The sequence below is a fragment of the Eleginops maclovinus genome, chromosome 1 (genome assembly GCF_036324505.1).
Source record: "Eleginops maclovinus isolate JMC-PN-2008 ecotype Puerto Natales chromosome 1, JC_Emac_rtc_rv5, whole genome shotgun sequence".
NCBI classification, from domain to species: domain Eukaryota; kingdom Metazoa; phylum Chordata; class Actinopteri; order Perciformes; family Eleginopidae; genus Eleginops; species Eleginops maclovinus.
Genome location: NC_086349.1, coordinates 27,083,281 through 27,097,106, shown reverse-complemented (window position 1 = coordinate 27,097,106; position 13,826 = coordinate 27,083,281). Strand labels below are relative to the sequence as shown.

The window sequence follows — 13,826 nt, the reverse complement described above, 5'->3', positions numbered from 1 at the left end:
CCTCCTCTCTGCAGTCTGTATTTAAACCCTTCAGTCCGTCCTGAAACCTCCGATCAGAACCAAAGTCAAAGGAATCAAACCTCAGGAAAACAGGCTCCATTTAATCTGCAATAACTGTAATTATCTGATTCATGTTTTAACCAGGACCCAGTGTGTGTATGTGTGTGTGTGCAGCAGCTTGGCTCTGTTTCCATTCCGCACAGACAAGTGTGGTAAAGAAGGGAAACCAGCGGAGAGTGGAACCCCACAGCTCCCCTGCAGGACGGGAGGTGAATTACACCCTTTATTCAAATCCATAATACATTTCAATCTCTCTCTCGTGGCATAAATTAAAAAACACGACATATTTTATTTTTTCGTTTCAATTTTGATAATAAAGCTTGCATTTAAAAAAAACATTGAATTCAAACAAGTTGTTTCCCACTGTTTGTAATATTTGCCAGCCATTTGTACATTTTTTATAAATAAAAGTAGTATTACTCTGAGGGGGTGCAATTTAAGTTATTGATTGTTTTAACTATATCATTATTGGTGTTCAGTTTGCAAATTGCACTTGATTGAAGAAGAAAAATCCTCCCTTTTACCTCCATTACTATTAATTGAGTATGCACAGAAGAAGGAGTACTTAAATAAATAATGATAACAAATGAAATACAGATTTTCAGATCAATATGCAAGAAGCTCATTGTATTTACTTCAGTCAGTGTTGGAACTAAATTCAGACCCTTGCCACTTCTTTAATCAGAAACAAAGTTAATAAATAATAAATGATGGTTGTATTTGCAAAATAAGTAACTAAATACAAAATATTCTGCATTAAATTACAAAATAAAACAACAGGAATCAGGGTGTGTGTGTGTGTGTGTGTGTGTGTGTGTGTGTGTGTGTGTGTGTGTGTGTGTGTGTGTGTGTGTGTGTGTGTGTGTGTGTGTGTGTGTGTGTGTGTGTGTGTGTGTGTGTGTGTGTGTGTGTGTGTGTGTGTGTGTCTTAAGCTAATCTGCAGAGCCTTGTTAACCCATGCAGAGATCAGCTGTTAGGTCAATGCTCAAAAAAGAAAAGTGAGGGCTGAGCAGATAATGGGATGAAATTTCCTCTCCTGTCAGATCTCTCTTTCTCTCTCTCCCTCTCCCTCCCTCCCTCTCTCTCTCTCTCTTTCTCTCCCTCTCTCCCCCTCCCTCTCTCTTGCTCGCTCTTCCTCTCTCTCTCTCTCTTCCTCTCCCTCTCTCTCTCTCCCTCTCTCTCCCTCCCTCTCTCTCTCCCCCACTCTCCCTCCCTCTCTCTCTCTCTCCCTCTCTCTCCCTCTCTCTCTCTCTGGAAACTTGTGATTTTAAATGTTACAGATTTTTCCACGAGTGTTGAAATATCTGTTGGTGGCGCCTGGCAGCAGCTGTCTGTCACGCAATAACACAGTGTCAGGTTACTGCCACACTCACACACACACACACACGCACACATGCACACACACACACACACACACACACACACACACACACACACACACACACACACACACACACACACACACACACACACCATTAGACAGTCTTTGTAGATAACTTCTTTTAGTGATGCTTTCTGGTCATTTCGAGTCTCTTTCTAGATGTGTCTTATTTAGAGATCCTTTATAGTTATTTTGTGTGACATGCTACTCGTTTTTTGCCTCGGGTAATTTGGAGTGTTTTTGTAATCTTTTTGTGTCTCTTTCTGGTTATTTTGAGTCTCCCTGTAGTGGTTTTTCATCTCTTTTTGGTAATTGTTTATCTCTATCTAGTCATTAATGTAAATTTGTGGTCAGTTTGTCTATTATTGTTGTTGTTTTCTTGTCATTTAAGTCACTTTGTACACATTTGGACGCTCCTATAGGTGAATGCCTATCTTTTTTAGTGACATTTTGAAAGTGAAAGGCCAGTGGGTCCATGACATCAATTTATCCGTCCATGATGAAGATAAATAACATCACAATTCAATCAGAGGTTAAATGTTTATTTAATAAATACATGAGGTTACTCCCTATGAAATACTACAAGGATGATATAAAGTCAATTAGAGGTTTACAATATAAGTGCAAAATCAGTTTTAGAAAAAGGTAAAACATTGAGTTATGCATTGACATTAAAGATGTATCCATTTGTAAAGAGATAAAGTATAAATTGCACCAAAAGAAAGCATAAGGACAAAGATACCATTCCTAAAACATCCCACAGTCCAACCATCCTGCCTTAAACCAGGATCACATGTAAAACCCCCTTCCCCCTCTCCGAAGTCCAGAAGTTCTTCGTTGGTTTCCTGACTTTCAGTCTGCAGAGACGCTCGCTGGCGGGGAGAATCTCTGTCTCTGCAGTTTGTTCTGACTGGACGTTTGTTTCTGAGACGAGCGGGACGGACGAGCGAAGCAGAAAGTCAACGAGCCGCCGGAGCTGCAGTCGTAGTTTCCCTCCTGATCAGAAAGAAATACATTAAACAGATGTTTTGATATAGACTTCTGGAAGAGGTCATGTTCAGGTTCATATTAGTGTCTCTACTCTCGACAAGTGTTCATGCTTCAATGTACAAAATGAAACGGCCTTCAGTACCGCTAAGCTAAAGGCGGCTAATGTTGGGCTATAAAGGAACTACAGCACGGTCACATGACTTCACGTCACCACCGCTAAGCTAAAGGCGGCTAATGTTGGGCTATAAAGGAACTACAGCACGGTCACATGACTTCACGTCTTTTTTTATACCACAGGCTATAAGACTACTGAACTCCTGAGCTGTGTGAATGTCTACTCACATCTGTTTATAGTACACACATACATATATATTATACACATCTGCCATACATATCTGTTTATAGTACACATATCTATATATTATACATATCTGCCATATACATCTGTTATACATAATATATGCATCTGTCCATACCTCCTCATTCAACAGTGTAAAGTATTTAAATACTCTCAATGTATTCCACATATGTTTATATTTCACATCCTCAAATCTGTATTGTTAATATTGTAAATATTCTTCTCTCTTTTTGCACTATTTTATTTATCTTTTGCACCATGTATGTTGAGTTGTTGGAGGAGCACGCGACATAAGATTTTCATTGCCAACATATACGCTGTATCTGCTGTACATATGACAAATAAAACCTTGAAACCTTGAAACCTTGAAACCACCGCTAAGCTAAAGGTGGCTAATGTTGGGATATAAAGGAACTACAGCACGGTCACATGACTTCACGTCTCCACCTCTAAGCTAAAGGCGGCTAATGTTGGGATATAAAGGAACTACAGCACGGTCACATGACTTCACGTCTCCACCTCTAAGCTAAAGGAGGCTAATGTTGGGCGTGATGACGTTAAGTCGTCTCATTTAGACACTTGTTAGCATACGCTGTTTTTAAATTCACCAGTGGTTTATTTACTGGCGTATTTAATGTTGTAGAATAAAAATCTCTAAAGCTCGTGTTAACCAAAGACCCCTTATTTCCAATATCTAACCAAAAACAAATTCAGAAACCATTGACCTCAGGACGAAGGGAACAGGAAGTGCTAAAATGCTGACTGAAAACAACTGTCCTGCTCACCTCTGAAGTCCCGGTGCTCGGACTCTGTCGGACACCGGTGTTGATCCCGGCACTCTTCTCCTCTCGCTGCTTCATGAACCTCTGGTTTACGATCCGGGTCATGCTGTCGCTCCGCTGCAGCGAGGCGGCGGCTGAAGGCCTCGTCGGGATCCGCTCCAGGTTCTTCATCCCGCTCTTGGTCTTCTGGGCTAACCCTGGCACCGGTTTCTCCACCCGGCCGCTGACCCTGCGCAAGAACTCCGTCACCATGCCATACCGGTTACCGGCTGCAGGTTTAGTGGGAGGCTTGGCGCCCGCGTTCTGTCCTGCACCGGGTCTTTGTCGGGTCCACGTGAGGCTGGTGTTGCTTTGTGAGTTGGGGCTCCACAGGGATCGATCTCTGGACGAAGACGAGGAGATGGCTGCGGAAGACACCCCGGATGTCGAGTGTCGCCGGTAGAGTTTTGGCGAAGAGGACGTTGCAGAGGATCTGATTCTTCCCGGGACTCCATCCAGCGAGGACGAGATGTGGTGTGATCGGGCGGAGACCAGGGAGGAGCTCAGGCCTCGGGTTGGACTCCTAACGCTGACCGGACCCTCCGTCTGCAGGGCGACGCTCACCATCTTCGGCTTCCTGCTGGTCTGAGTGCCAGAGCAGGCCACGTCCACGTCGCACTGCCGAACCCTCCAGCCCGCCGTCATCTCCTTCATGTCGTCGCTGAGGTTCGAGCACCAGGGCGAGATGGAGCTCACGGACTCAGGGTTGTGCTTCAGCTGAGCCTGATGCACCCTCCGTGCTGACGGCGGGCTGAAGTAGATACGCTGAGCTGACTTCTCCGGGGCGGTGTGGCTCCTCCCCGCGGATATCTTCTCAAAGTCAATCTCGGGGAAGCTGCGCGGCATGACGAGGTGATCCCACGTCTTCACAGGGTTCTCCCGGTCCAGCTGCTCCGACTCCATGCTCAGATAGCACCAGTTCTTCTTCTTGCTGCCGCGTCGAGAAAACTGACGCCCGAGGCTTTTACAGCTGCAGGTTCTGGGACAAAAAAAACAGGAATGGATCAGACGTCTGGGACTTAAGGGACTGAGGATATGTGAACGCTTGAGAAACACTCACCTGTTGCCTTCATGGTGAGAGACACCACCCTGAGGAAAGACAGAAAAGATGTCATGACGGTGTTTAAGACATTGTGGGACTCGACTCACGCACCTCATACCGGATTGAAGGAAGAACACCACAGTAGGAGTTATTTCTAGATCTTTAAAATAAAATTGAAGACCTAACTTTCATTGGAAGACTTTACCCAGAAACCCAGAACAATACGAGTGCCAACTTTGATTTATTGGAGATTAATGAGAAACATTCTGGATGGATGTTGACATCGAGGCTCCTCTCTGTATTATGCAAACTAAAGGATTAGTCGATCTACAGAAAAATAATCACAAAAACAAAATTCAAACGGGAACGCCTGAAGTCCCGAAGATCTGCACCAACCACAGCCTCAAAATCCAAAATAGGTAGCCGTCAACAGTGTGAAAGCTGTAGTTATATACTGTTTAGATGCACTTGTACCTATTATATGTATAGTTATATCAGTCATTTGTCTAACTATCTGTGGACATGTTGCTACGGTGCATTATTCAGCGTTATCCACTTCCAAATGTCTTTTAAGACTTGAACTGGTTCATCTGTAGCTCCGGTTGCAGACCTTTGATTGAAAAACAAACCCATCATTACAGACTGAAGACTCATGGCAAGAAGGATTACAGTCTAGTCGATGGAATAAGGAGGGAAAACACACATTGAAGAAGTAGATTTGGCCCCTTTGAAGCAGATCTTATCATGCTGTACAAAGAAAGAAAACAGCAAAAACCTGGCAGTGTCGGCAGCTCAAATATGAGATTAAATTGACTTTCTGTCGTGCATTCAAACGTTTGCATTTGCAGCCGGACACACTGTTCTCCTGCAGCAGATCTGATCATGCCTGTCCCGTTTGGCTGCAGCCCCTACAAGAGATTAGCCTAAATACTCCGTCCTGAGTCTGTTTCCTGATGCCTGAGTCAGCCGAGGCCATTGGCAGGACTCGACAGATTCCCAGCAGGAGAAACACACTCCTCCAGAGTCGACAGGGTCTTTACCTCAGCTGCCCTGCTCTGCGTCGCGTTTGCCTCGCCGTCCAGATTATTCAGCTCGTCCTGAAGCTCTGCAGCGAGGTCCTGCAGCAAACCCCGCAGCACAGACCTGGTTCTGTCTGCACCCTGTAAAGATAAACAGATTTATTTATTATTGAGACACAATCTGCTGATTTAAGAACCTTGATCGCCTATTTTGAAAGGAGAGTGTATTGCTATTTGGTGCAAATGTTGTATACTCGTGCAAACTGAAGATCAGTCACCTCGCTCCCCTCCAGATCGCGTCCTTTAATCTCGACCCACTGATGGAGGATCCTCAGAATCTGCAGGGACAGTCGGATCTTAGGGTCCATGCAGCTTTGCATCAAGTCCGACTGGAAACAGGTCGATTGTCTCGTATGTTTTTCCCTTTCTTTAACCTCAGAGGTGCGGAGATCCTCCACAAACTCCTGATTACTCTGAGACTCTTGAATGTCAGGGTCACCGGAAAGGAAGGATAAAGTGTCCCAAACTTCCTTTTTCCCCAAATCCTCCGCTGATAGAAGCGTCTCCACGTGTCCGATGAAAGCCATCAGCATGGCCTGCAGGAGCTCCAAGGCGTCGTAAAAACTCTTCTGCGCCTTCAAGTCGAAATCCTCCGTCGGGGAACTAAAGGTGGACGAGCGGCGTCGGTTTTTTGGCGTCAGGAGCTGGATGGCTGAGCCCAACATGCAGGAATGATCCCTGAGAGCGAGAAAAGTTTCATATTCCTTCACCGTCATTCGTCTGTCGGGGTTTTTGTAGTTTTCCTGAGCGTCTGCAGGGTCCCACTCCCCTCCCACTGGACCCTCTCGTGTAATCTGAATATTCTCCACATCGCTTCTACCTTCCTGTACCTGCTTCGAACTTCCCTCTCTGTCCTTCCACGCCATTTCATCCTCTTCCTCGCCTCCTCTTCCCGTCTTCTCCCTCATGTCGCTCATCTCCGCCCTCAGTCCTCGGTTCTCCACCTCCAGCTCCACGATGCGCCGGCTCAGCAGCGTGGCCTCCTCCTCCACCAGCCTCAGGTGAACTTTGACCTCGGCCTCCCGGCTGTGAGCGGTGGTTTGTCGGCCCTCTGCGGATTGCGCGGCATCGACGTCTCCGAAGGCCGAGCGATATCTGCACAGCTCCTCCCGAAGGATCTCGCTCTCCAACACCAGCTTGGAGAGCTTCTTGCACATCAGGGATAATTCCTCTTTGGCAAAGTGCAGCTGACACCGGAGGTCAGCGCTGTCGTCCTGTGGGGAAACAGTAATAGATATCAGTCAGACGAGGAGGAGAAATGCATCTACTGCAACATTAGAGGGTTTGAAGAGTGTTGGCATGCATTTCAGTGCATGTAAATGGTCTGCAAAGGCTAAAAAATTCTCTCCCACACACTCTGACCCCGTCTCAAACGCCTCCATTGGACTCTTTGTTGACTTCCAGAACACTTGCGCTTCTATTGGCTAGCGCTCCAACACATTGTATGTGATAGGCTAAGGGGCGGGACATCTCTACGCCTTTGACCAATCACAACAGAGCTAGACTGGGGCTTTAATTTATTTTCCATATTTACACAACAAAAAGGATATTAATATTTCAAAACAAAGGAAGCGACAACAAACTAGATTCAAACTTCTTTGCCACGACATTTGAAATCAGACTTTTAATCAGAAACGGATCAAACCTCGATCTGCTGAGAGAGCCTCTTCTCCGCTCGGCTGGATGATGATCGGAGGCTCTTCCTCTTCAGGGTGCTCTGAGGGGAGAGAACATATGAAATTATTAATAAAGTATCTTAGAAAACAAACAACAGAAATCCCAATGAGTTCCTTAAAATATATTTACATATGATATATAAGAAGAGTATTAAGGACAACTTAAAAATGCAATCATGCTCAGGCTAGCTGTTTCCCCCCGTTTCCAGTCACTATGCTAAGCTAAGCTAACGGGATGCTGGCTTTAGATGCTGGATGTATTTCTCAAATAATCAAACGATTCCTTTTAAAATACATATATTTTATACTGAGTATCCTCCCCTGGTGCTTTCTGACAGCCCAGTCCTTCTTTATCCTCCTCATGACTGTGTGTGAGTCTGAGCACGAGAGGAATGTGAGTTTCTGTCTGCAGCTTTGTGTCGCTGCCGGACTCCAGACAGGATGTCACAGCGTTAATAATAGTCGTATATTCTCCAGACGTGAAGGAGTGCATGGTCAAATACAAGTCATGGGTTTTACATTCAAGGTCAGTGGACCTCACTCTGGTCAATCAGTGTCTCTGTCGTTGATTTGTAAGTCTTTGAGACGTTTCTGGGGGGTTTTGTGGTTGTTTTGCATCTCTTTGTAGTCTTCCATCATTTGTTTGTCTCTTCATCGTCATTATTCCTCTTTTTAGATGAGTTTGCATTTGTTTTGCATCTCTTTAAAGTCACTTTACGTCCCCTTGTTATTCATTTTCATCTTTTTTTAGTCATCTTGTGCTTTTTTGTGGCCAATTTCTATCTGTTTTTAAAGTGACAAACCCAAAAAGTGCCCACAGTGATTCAAAATTTAAGTCAGTGAGCCTGTAGGCTGTATAGTTACTATCTAAAAGTAAGAAATATGCTCAACAAAGCTCCACATTGGCCTTTCTCTTACTAAAATGTCCATCATTTGTGTTGATTTTCAAAATAAGAGTGCAGTTTTAGTCTCCTCTTATGGTTTCTTCATCATTCAGGAGCTGCAGGGTCACAGACGGTCTCAGACAGACATGTTTCAGCCTCTGAAGCGACCCTCCTGCTCCACATCCATCAGGCGTGTTTCTGCCTCTAGATTAGTGATCTAAGTGGATTTCCTCGCTGGGGTCAAAGGGACAAGCAGCTGAGCGGCAGTCTGAGCTCACGCCAAGGCAGGCAGCGAATCCTGGATTAAACTGAGTCACCGGGTGCAGAGAGGTGGGGGGGCCTCGAGAGTAAAAGGAGGAAATTCACGGCTGGGGTGTGGTAGTTTCCTCCAAGCAAAGGAGAGCTGTGGGTCATTGGGTTGGAGCACATACATCAACCTTAAAATACTACTAGTGGAATGTAACTAATTTGAAGTAAAAAGCTAACTTTAGGCTAATGTTGGGCTATAAAGGAACTACAGCACGGTCACATGACTTCACCTCACCACCGCTAAGCTAAAGGCGGCTAATGTTGGGCTATAAAGGAACTACAGCACGGTCACATGACTTCACCTCACCACCGCTAAGCTAAAGGCGGCTAATGTTGGGCTATAAAGGAACTACAGCACGGTCACATGACTTCACCTCACCACCGCTAAGCTAAAGGCGGCTAATGTTGGGCTATAAAGGAACTACAGCACGCTCACATGACTTCACGTCACCTCCGCTAAGCTAAAGGAGGCTAATGTTGGGCTATAAAGGAACTACAGCACGGTCACATGACTTCAGGTCACCACCGCTAAGCTAAAGGCGGCTAACGTTACTACTTGTATGTGAGTATTTTGGTGGTAGTGGTACTTTAACTTAAATATCTGAGTACTTCTTCCATCCAAACACTATATGCAATGATCCAGATTTAGCCTATAGCTTAATAAGAGCAGAACGTCTATTTTGGTTTCTCTGTTACTTTGAGGATGTCAGCTGTCTCCAGCCCCCAACCATGAACTGGGTCATGTGTCTCATGTGAAGCGACAACTGGCTGCAGCTGTGGGGCAGCATGCAGCTCTTTGTGGGCAGCATCTCTGGGTGTGTGTCCTTCAGTTTGGGTGCTTGGGGTCACAGTGAGACTGAATAAGTGAAGTGGTATAAAGTCTCTGATGTGTGTTTCACCTCTCTGGTTTTGTCCAGCTCGGCCTGCAGCACCTGTTTGGTGACCTCCAGCTCCTGAGTTTTCTCCCGCAGCGCCTCGTTCTCCCACTGCAGCGCCGCCTCCTTCTTCTGCAGCGCCTCCAGCTCGCTGTACAGCCGCAGAGACACGCTCTTTGCAACCTGCCAACAAAATCAGCAGGACAGTGGAGAGGATGAGACTATGAGCACCTAGGAACCATCAAGATAAAGCTCCCCACTTCCTTTGAGATCCAAACGAAAGTCAATCTTTTTGTGGTCATTTTGAGGAGGTTTTGCATCTCAGTCTTTATGTCTGACTCGAGTCATTTTGAGTCTAGTTTGTCCTCTGTTTTTGCACCTCATTCATGTCCTTTTTTTTATCCCTTTGTGGTGTTTTTGTTTCATGCTTCGCCTTGTTGTTTTGTAATGTTTGGTTTCTTGCTTGGTTTATAGTTTTGTCTCTTTGTCTCACGCTGCTCCTATATCTAGCCGTTATCCCTCCCTTTTCTATTGTTTTGCATGGTGTCTTTTTGTCTTGGTTTGCTCCTTATTTTGCACCTCGTTTTACATATCTTCTAAGATGTTTTCTGCATTTTACGTCTGGTTTGCCGCCTCGTTGTAGTCCTTTTGCGTCCCTTTTATTTGTTTTGCTTTGTGACTAGTTTTGCTTCTCAATTTGCACCTCTTCATAGCTTTCTTTCTGGCTTTGCCCCTTTTTTGTATCTTGCATCGTCTGTATTTACCTCACTTTGTCTCTTTTTTTGCAGCTCTTTATAGCTGAACTGTGTTTGTTCATGGCCTTTTATCCCTGGTTTTATATCTCATTTTGCATCCCTTTGTAGTTGTTTGATCTACTTTCCTAAAGAGATGTTAACAGTCACTTCAAACGCTCTGGATCTCTGGCTCCAGTCTGGCAAAATGCTGCACAGAAAAACTCCTGTCCGTGATTTCACCTCCATCCCAGAGCAGTAAAACACTTTACGGGAAAAAAGCTTATGACAGGAATTCACCATATGAGTGTGTGTGAGGGTGTGTGTGTGAGAGGGTGAGGCTGTTGGGAATCCTACACCACACACACGCACACACACACACACACACACACACACACACACACACACACACACACACACACACACACACACACACACACACACACACACCACGAATCCGGCTGCCATCTCAGAGTCTTGTATAACAGCGGAGCGTTGGACCTGATTCAGATGACTCTTTTTATTTGTTTCCTACTGAAGGAGAAAACTCACCACATGATTACACCGAAGCACGACTAAAATAAAAACAGGATGCATGATGAAGATGTTTCGAACTAATGGCGTTTCTGTGGCAGCAGTGAAGTGTTTTACAGCTCAGTGAGTCAGGCTGCTGCCCAACAGGAAACACAATGATTCATTCAAAGGCCTGAGAATCAACTGAACCCTCCCTGGCCGTTTCTAACTCTCATTTTGCGCCTCTTTCTAGATGTTTCATTTTTTAGTGCATTTCGGTTCAGTTTTTCGCATTTCCTAGATGTTTTGCTTCTTCTTTTGTGCCGGTACATGGTGGTTTTCATCTTGTGTTGTGCCTCATTTGAGTTTAGGTCTTTCTGTATTGTTTTGCATCTCATTTTCCGTTCCTTTGTCATCGTTTTGGGTTTTTTCTTTCGTCTCATTTGAGTCAGGTTGTGCCCATTTCTCTAGAAGTTTTGCTTCTTATTTTGCAACTTTTTACGACTTTGTACTTGTCTTGTTTTTTTTTGCGTCCTATTGTTGTGGTGGTTTTGCTTTTCGAGAGATGTTTTTGCATCTCACTTTGCCAAATTTTTGTAGACGTTTCATTTCTTGTTTGCGTCATTTTGGTCTCATTTAAGTCGCGATGTTTATTCCCTTTCTCATTCTGCGTCCTTTGGTAGTTTTGGGTCTTGCTTCGTGTTTCATTCAGTTGTTTTTTAATCAAATTTGTCCTGTTGTTTTGTGTTTGTCTAGTGAAATGTTGTCTGTGAGTGTTTGACGGAGGATAAGCCGATGACCTCTGACCTTGATGTCATGCTCCAGGCTGCGGACCAGCTCCCCGTCCACCCCCCCAGTCTGGGCCACTCGGAGGTTGCGGCGCTCGGCCTTGCGGAGGCGGTACTGCAGGACGCGGCAGGTCTTGTTGGCCTGGTCCAGCTGCAGCTTCAGATTCTGCAGCTGGTAGACCTCCTCCTCCTGGAACAGGTCGCGCATCTCCAGCATCTCACAGCGCAGCTCCTCCACCTCATCCTGCAACACAGCTGTTCAGTACTACACAAGATCTGAGGGAGAGGAAGAGGCCCAATGGACTCAAATGACTCTTGTTTTGCTTGTCCTGCATCCCTCTGTGGTAGTTTATCTAATTTTCGTCTCATTTCATGGTCATTCGTTGCTTTATGTAATGTTTTGTATCATATTTAGCTTTCTAATTGCTTTCTAATTATGTCTCATTTTGCTTCCCTTTTTTCGTTATTTAATCTAAATTCTTTGCGTCTGTTTTGCATTTGTTTGGCATCTTGTTTGAGTTGCATTTTGCTACCCTTTCTTGTTGTTTTGCATTCCTTAGTGGTAGTTTATTGTCTCATTTTCTGTCCATTTGTTGTCCTTTTTGCAGCTCATCTTGTGTCATGTTTCCTGACTCATTTGGCATCCCAACTGGAAGGTTTTGCGTCACACTTTGCTTACGTTTCTTGTTTTGTGGAAGGTTATTTTTACATCTTCTTCTTACGTGTGTCTCATTTGGCACCTCTTTTATTTGTTTTTGCTTCCTTTGGTGATTGATTTTGCATCTTGATTCTATTTTCTAACCCTCATACTCTTAGACCACAAAGCAGAATGCTTCATCCGGACGTCTCTAATGAAAACTGAGAGGGAATCTCCTCTGGTGTGGCTGAGGGACTCACAAATTGACAAAAGAACAAACAGAAGCCACCTCAACATCATCTGAGGTGGACAGTGAATATGGACAGTTACTTAATGACTGTATAGTATGTTTTTGAGTTACTTTACCCAGGTATTTTCAATTAATCCCATGTTTAAATGAGATGAATATACGATGAATAAAAAATTGAATACAAAATGTGTAGAAGAATCTACGTAAAGATGTACAAATTAAAGGTAAAAAAATAGGGAGATGAATGAGAAACAAAATGATACAACATATTACAATATATATGTGCTTATTTTCTTGTTGATTTTTTTGAACACAGGACTTGTTTATTCATATTGTAAATGATCTAAAATATTCAGTAACATATCTAAATACTTTCCCCACCACTGAACATTTATGCAAACAAGACAAACATCTTAAACTAAATCAAACTCACCTTCAAATACTCGTTCTCTGATCTCAAATCCTCCACCTCCCGCACCAGGTCCTCGGTGGTCTCCCCCATCATGAGATCCATGAAAACCCCCGGAGACTGGAGCAGGCTGAGCCGGGCGGCAGCACCATCGGGCGGCTGGGAGTCTCCCTTTACGCACGGGTTCCCATCACTTCCCCACAGATAAGCTCCTCTGTCGATCCAGCTTAAGTCTCTGCTCGGAGACTCTTTGCTGTTCCCCTCCGAGGGGCAGTCTGAGATCTCTGAACTGCTGTCCGAGGAGGAGGACAGTTTCCCGGACGCGCAGCCGGAGTCTTTGCTCAGATCCTCCGAGGTGTTGGAGGCGTCGGACAGCTTCCTCTCTGTCGGGGAACCCGAGGACACTTTCCCCGGTGTTTTCCCCGGTGCTTTCCCCTTCCCCTCCTGAGAGCCACTGGGAGCTTCTCCAGAATAATCTTTCTTCTTCCTCTGCGCGTAAACCGGCTGCTGCGCCTTGGGTTGTTTCTGGCTCCGGAGCGCACACCTTGCGTCTCTGTTCATCACTTCTTCTTTTGAGTTATTTAGCTACTTAAATTCAAAATGATCATTGTGTTTCTACAGCTCTATGTAAGGTGTTAAATCAGAAGCTTAACTCTGACTGAAAGACATCCGACTGGTTGCTCTCCATCCTGGAGACTAAAACTTTCCCAAAATGCGCAGAGAGAGCGAGAGAGCGAGAGAGCGAGAGAGAGAGAGCGAGAGAGCGAGAGAGCGAGAGAGCGAGAGAGAGAGAGAGAGAGAGAGAGAGAGAGAGAGAGAGAGAGAGAGAGAGAGAGAGAGAGAGAGACCGGCAGTGTGGGACTAACACAGGTCCTTAACGACTTCCGGTGCCCAATTCCAAAATAAAACCCTGGATGACTGATTTCTTTATTCTTTATAAACTAAACCACATTAATCTTCTTTTTCCAAGCTGTTTCTTTTATAAAGTAATAATAAAATATTACATTTGCTTTCATTCATTTC

General features: G+C 44.8%; 1 protein-coding gene across 1 annotated transcript; it reads right to left on the bottom strand.

Moving 5' to 3' along the window:
- Window positions 1-2,012: 2,012 nt before the first annotated feature.
- si:ch211-197l9.2 (microtubule cross-linking factor 2) lies at window positions 2,013-13,479 on the bottom strand. The gene is made up of 9 exons (XM_063888332.1): window positions 12,828-13,479; window positions 11,527-11,751; window positions 9,500-9,658; window positions 7,377-7,448; window positions 5,950-6,945; window positions 5,693-5,812; window positions 4,671-4,699; window positions 3,575-4,589; window positions 2,013-2,437 (listed from the first exon to the last, which is right to left on the bottom strand). The coding sequence occupies exons 1-9, from the start codon at window positions 13,362-13,364 to the stop codon at window positions 2,294-2,296; spliced, it is 3,297 nt and encodes a 1,098-aa protein (XP_063744402.1). The 5' UTR covers window positions 13,365-13,479; the 3' UTR covers window positions 2,013-2,293.
- Between the last annotated feature and the right edge of the window lie 347 nt (window positions 13,480-13,826).

What these genes read in the sequence shown, in the direction of transcription:
- si:ch211-197l9.2 (XM_063888332.1), bottom strand. Translation starts at nt 13,364, where the DNA reads ATGAACAGAGACGCAAGGTGTGCGCTCCGGAGCCAGAAACAACCCAAG. An exon ending in AGCTGGACAAAACCAGAGAG is followed by an intron (nt 7,449 to 9,499) that starts GTGAAACACACA and finishes CTCTCCCCTCAG; the next exon opens with AGCACCCTGAAGAGGAAGAG. An exon ending in CGAGCACCGGGACTTCAGAG is followed by an intron (nt 2,438 to 3,574) that starts GTGAGCAGGACA and finishes CTTTCTGATCAG; the next exon opens with GAGGGAAACTACGACTGCAG.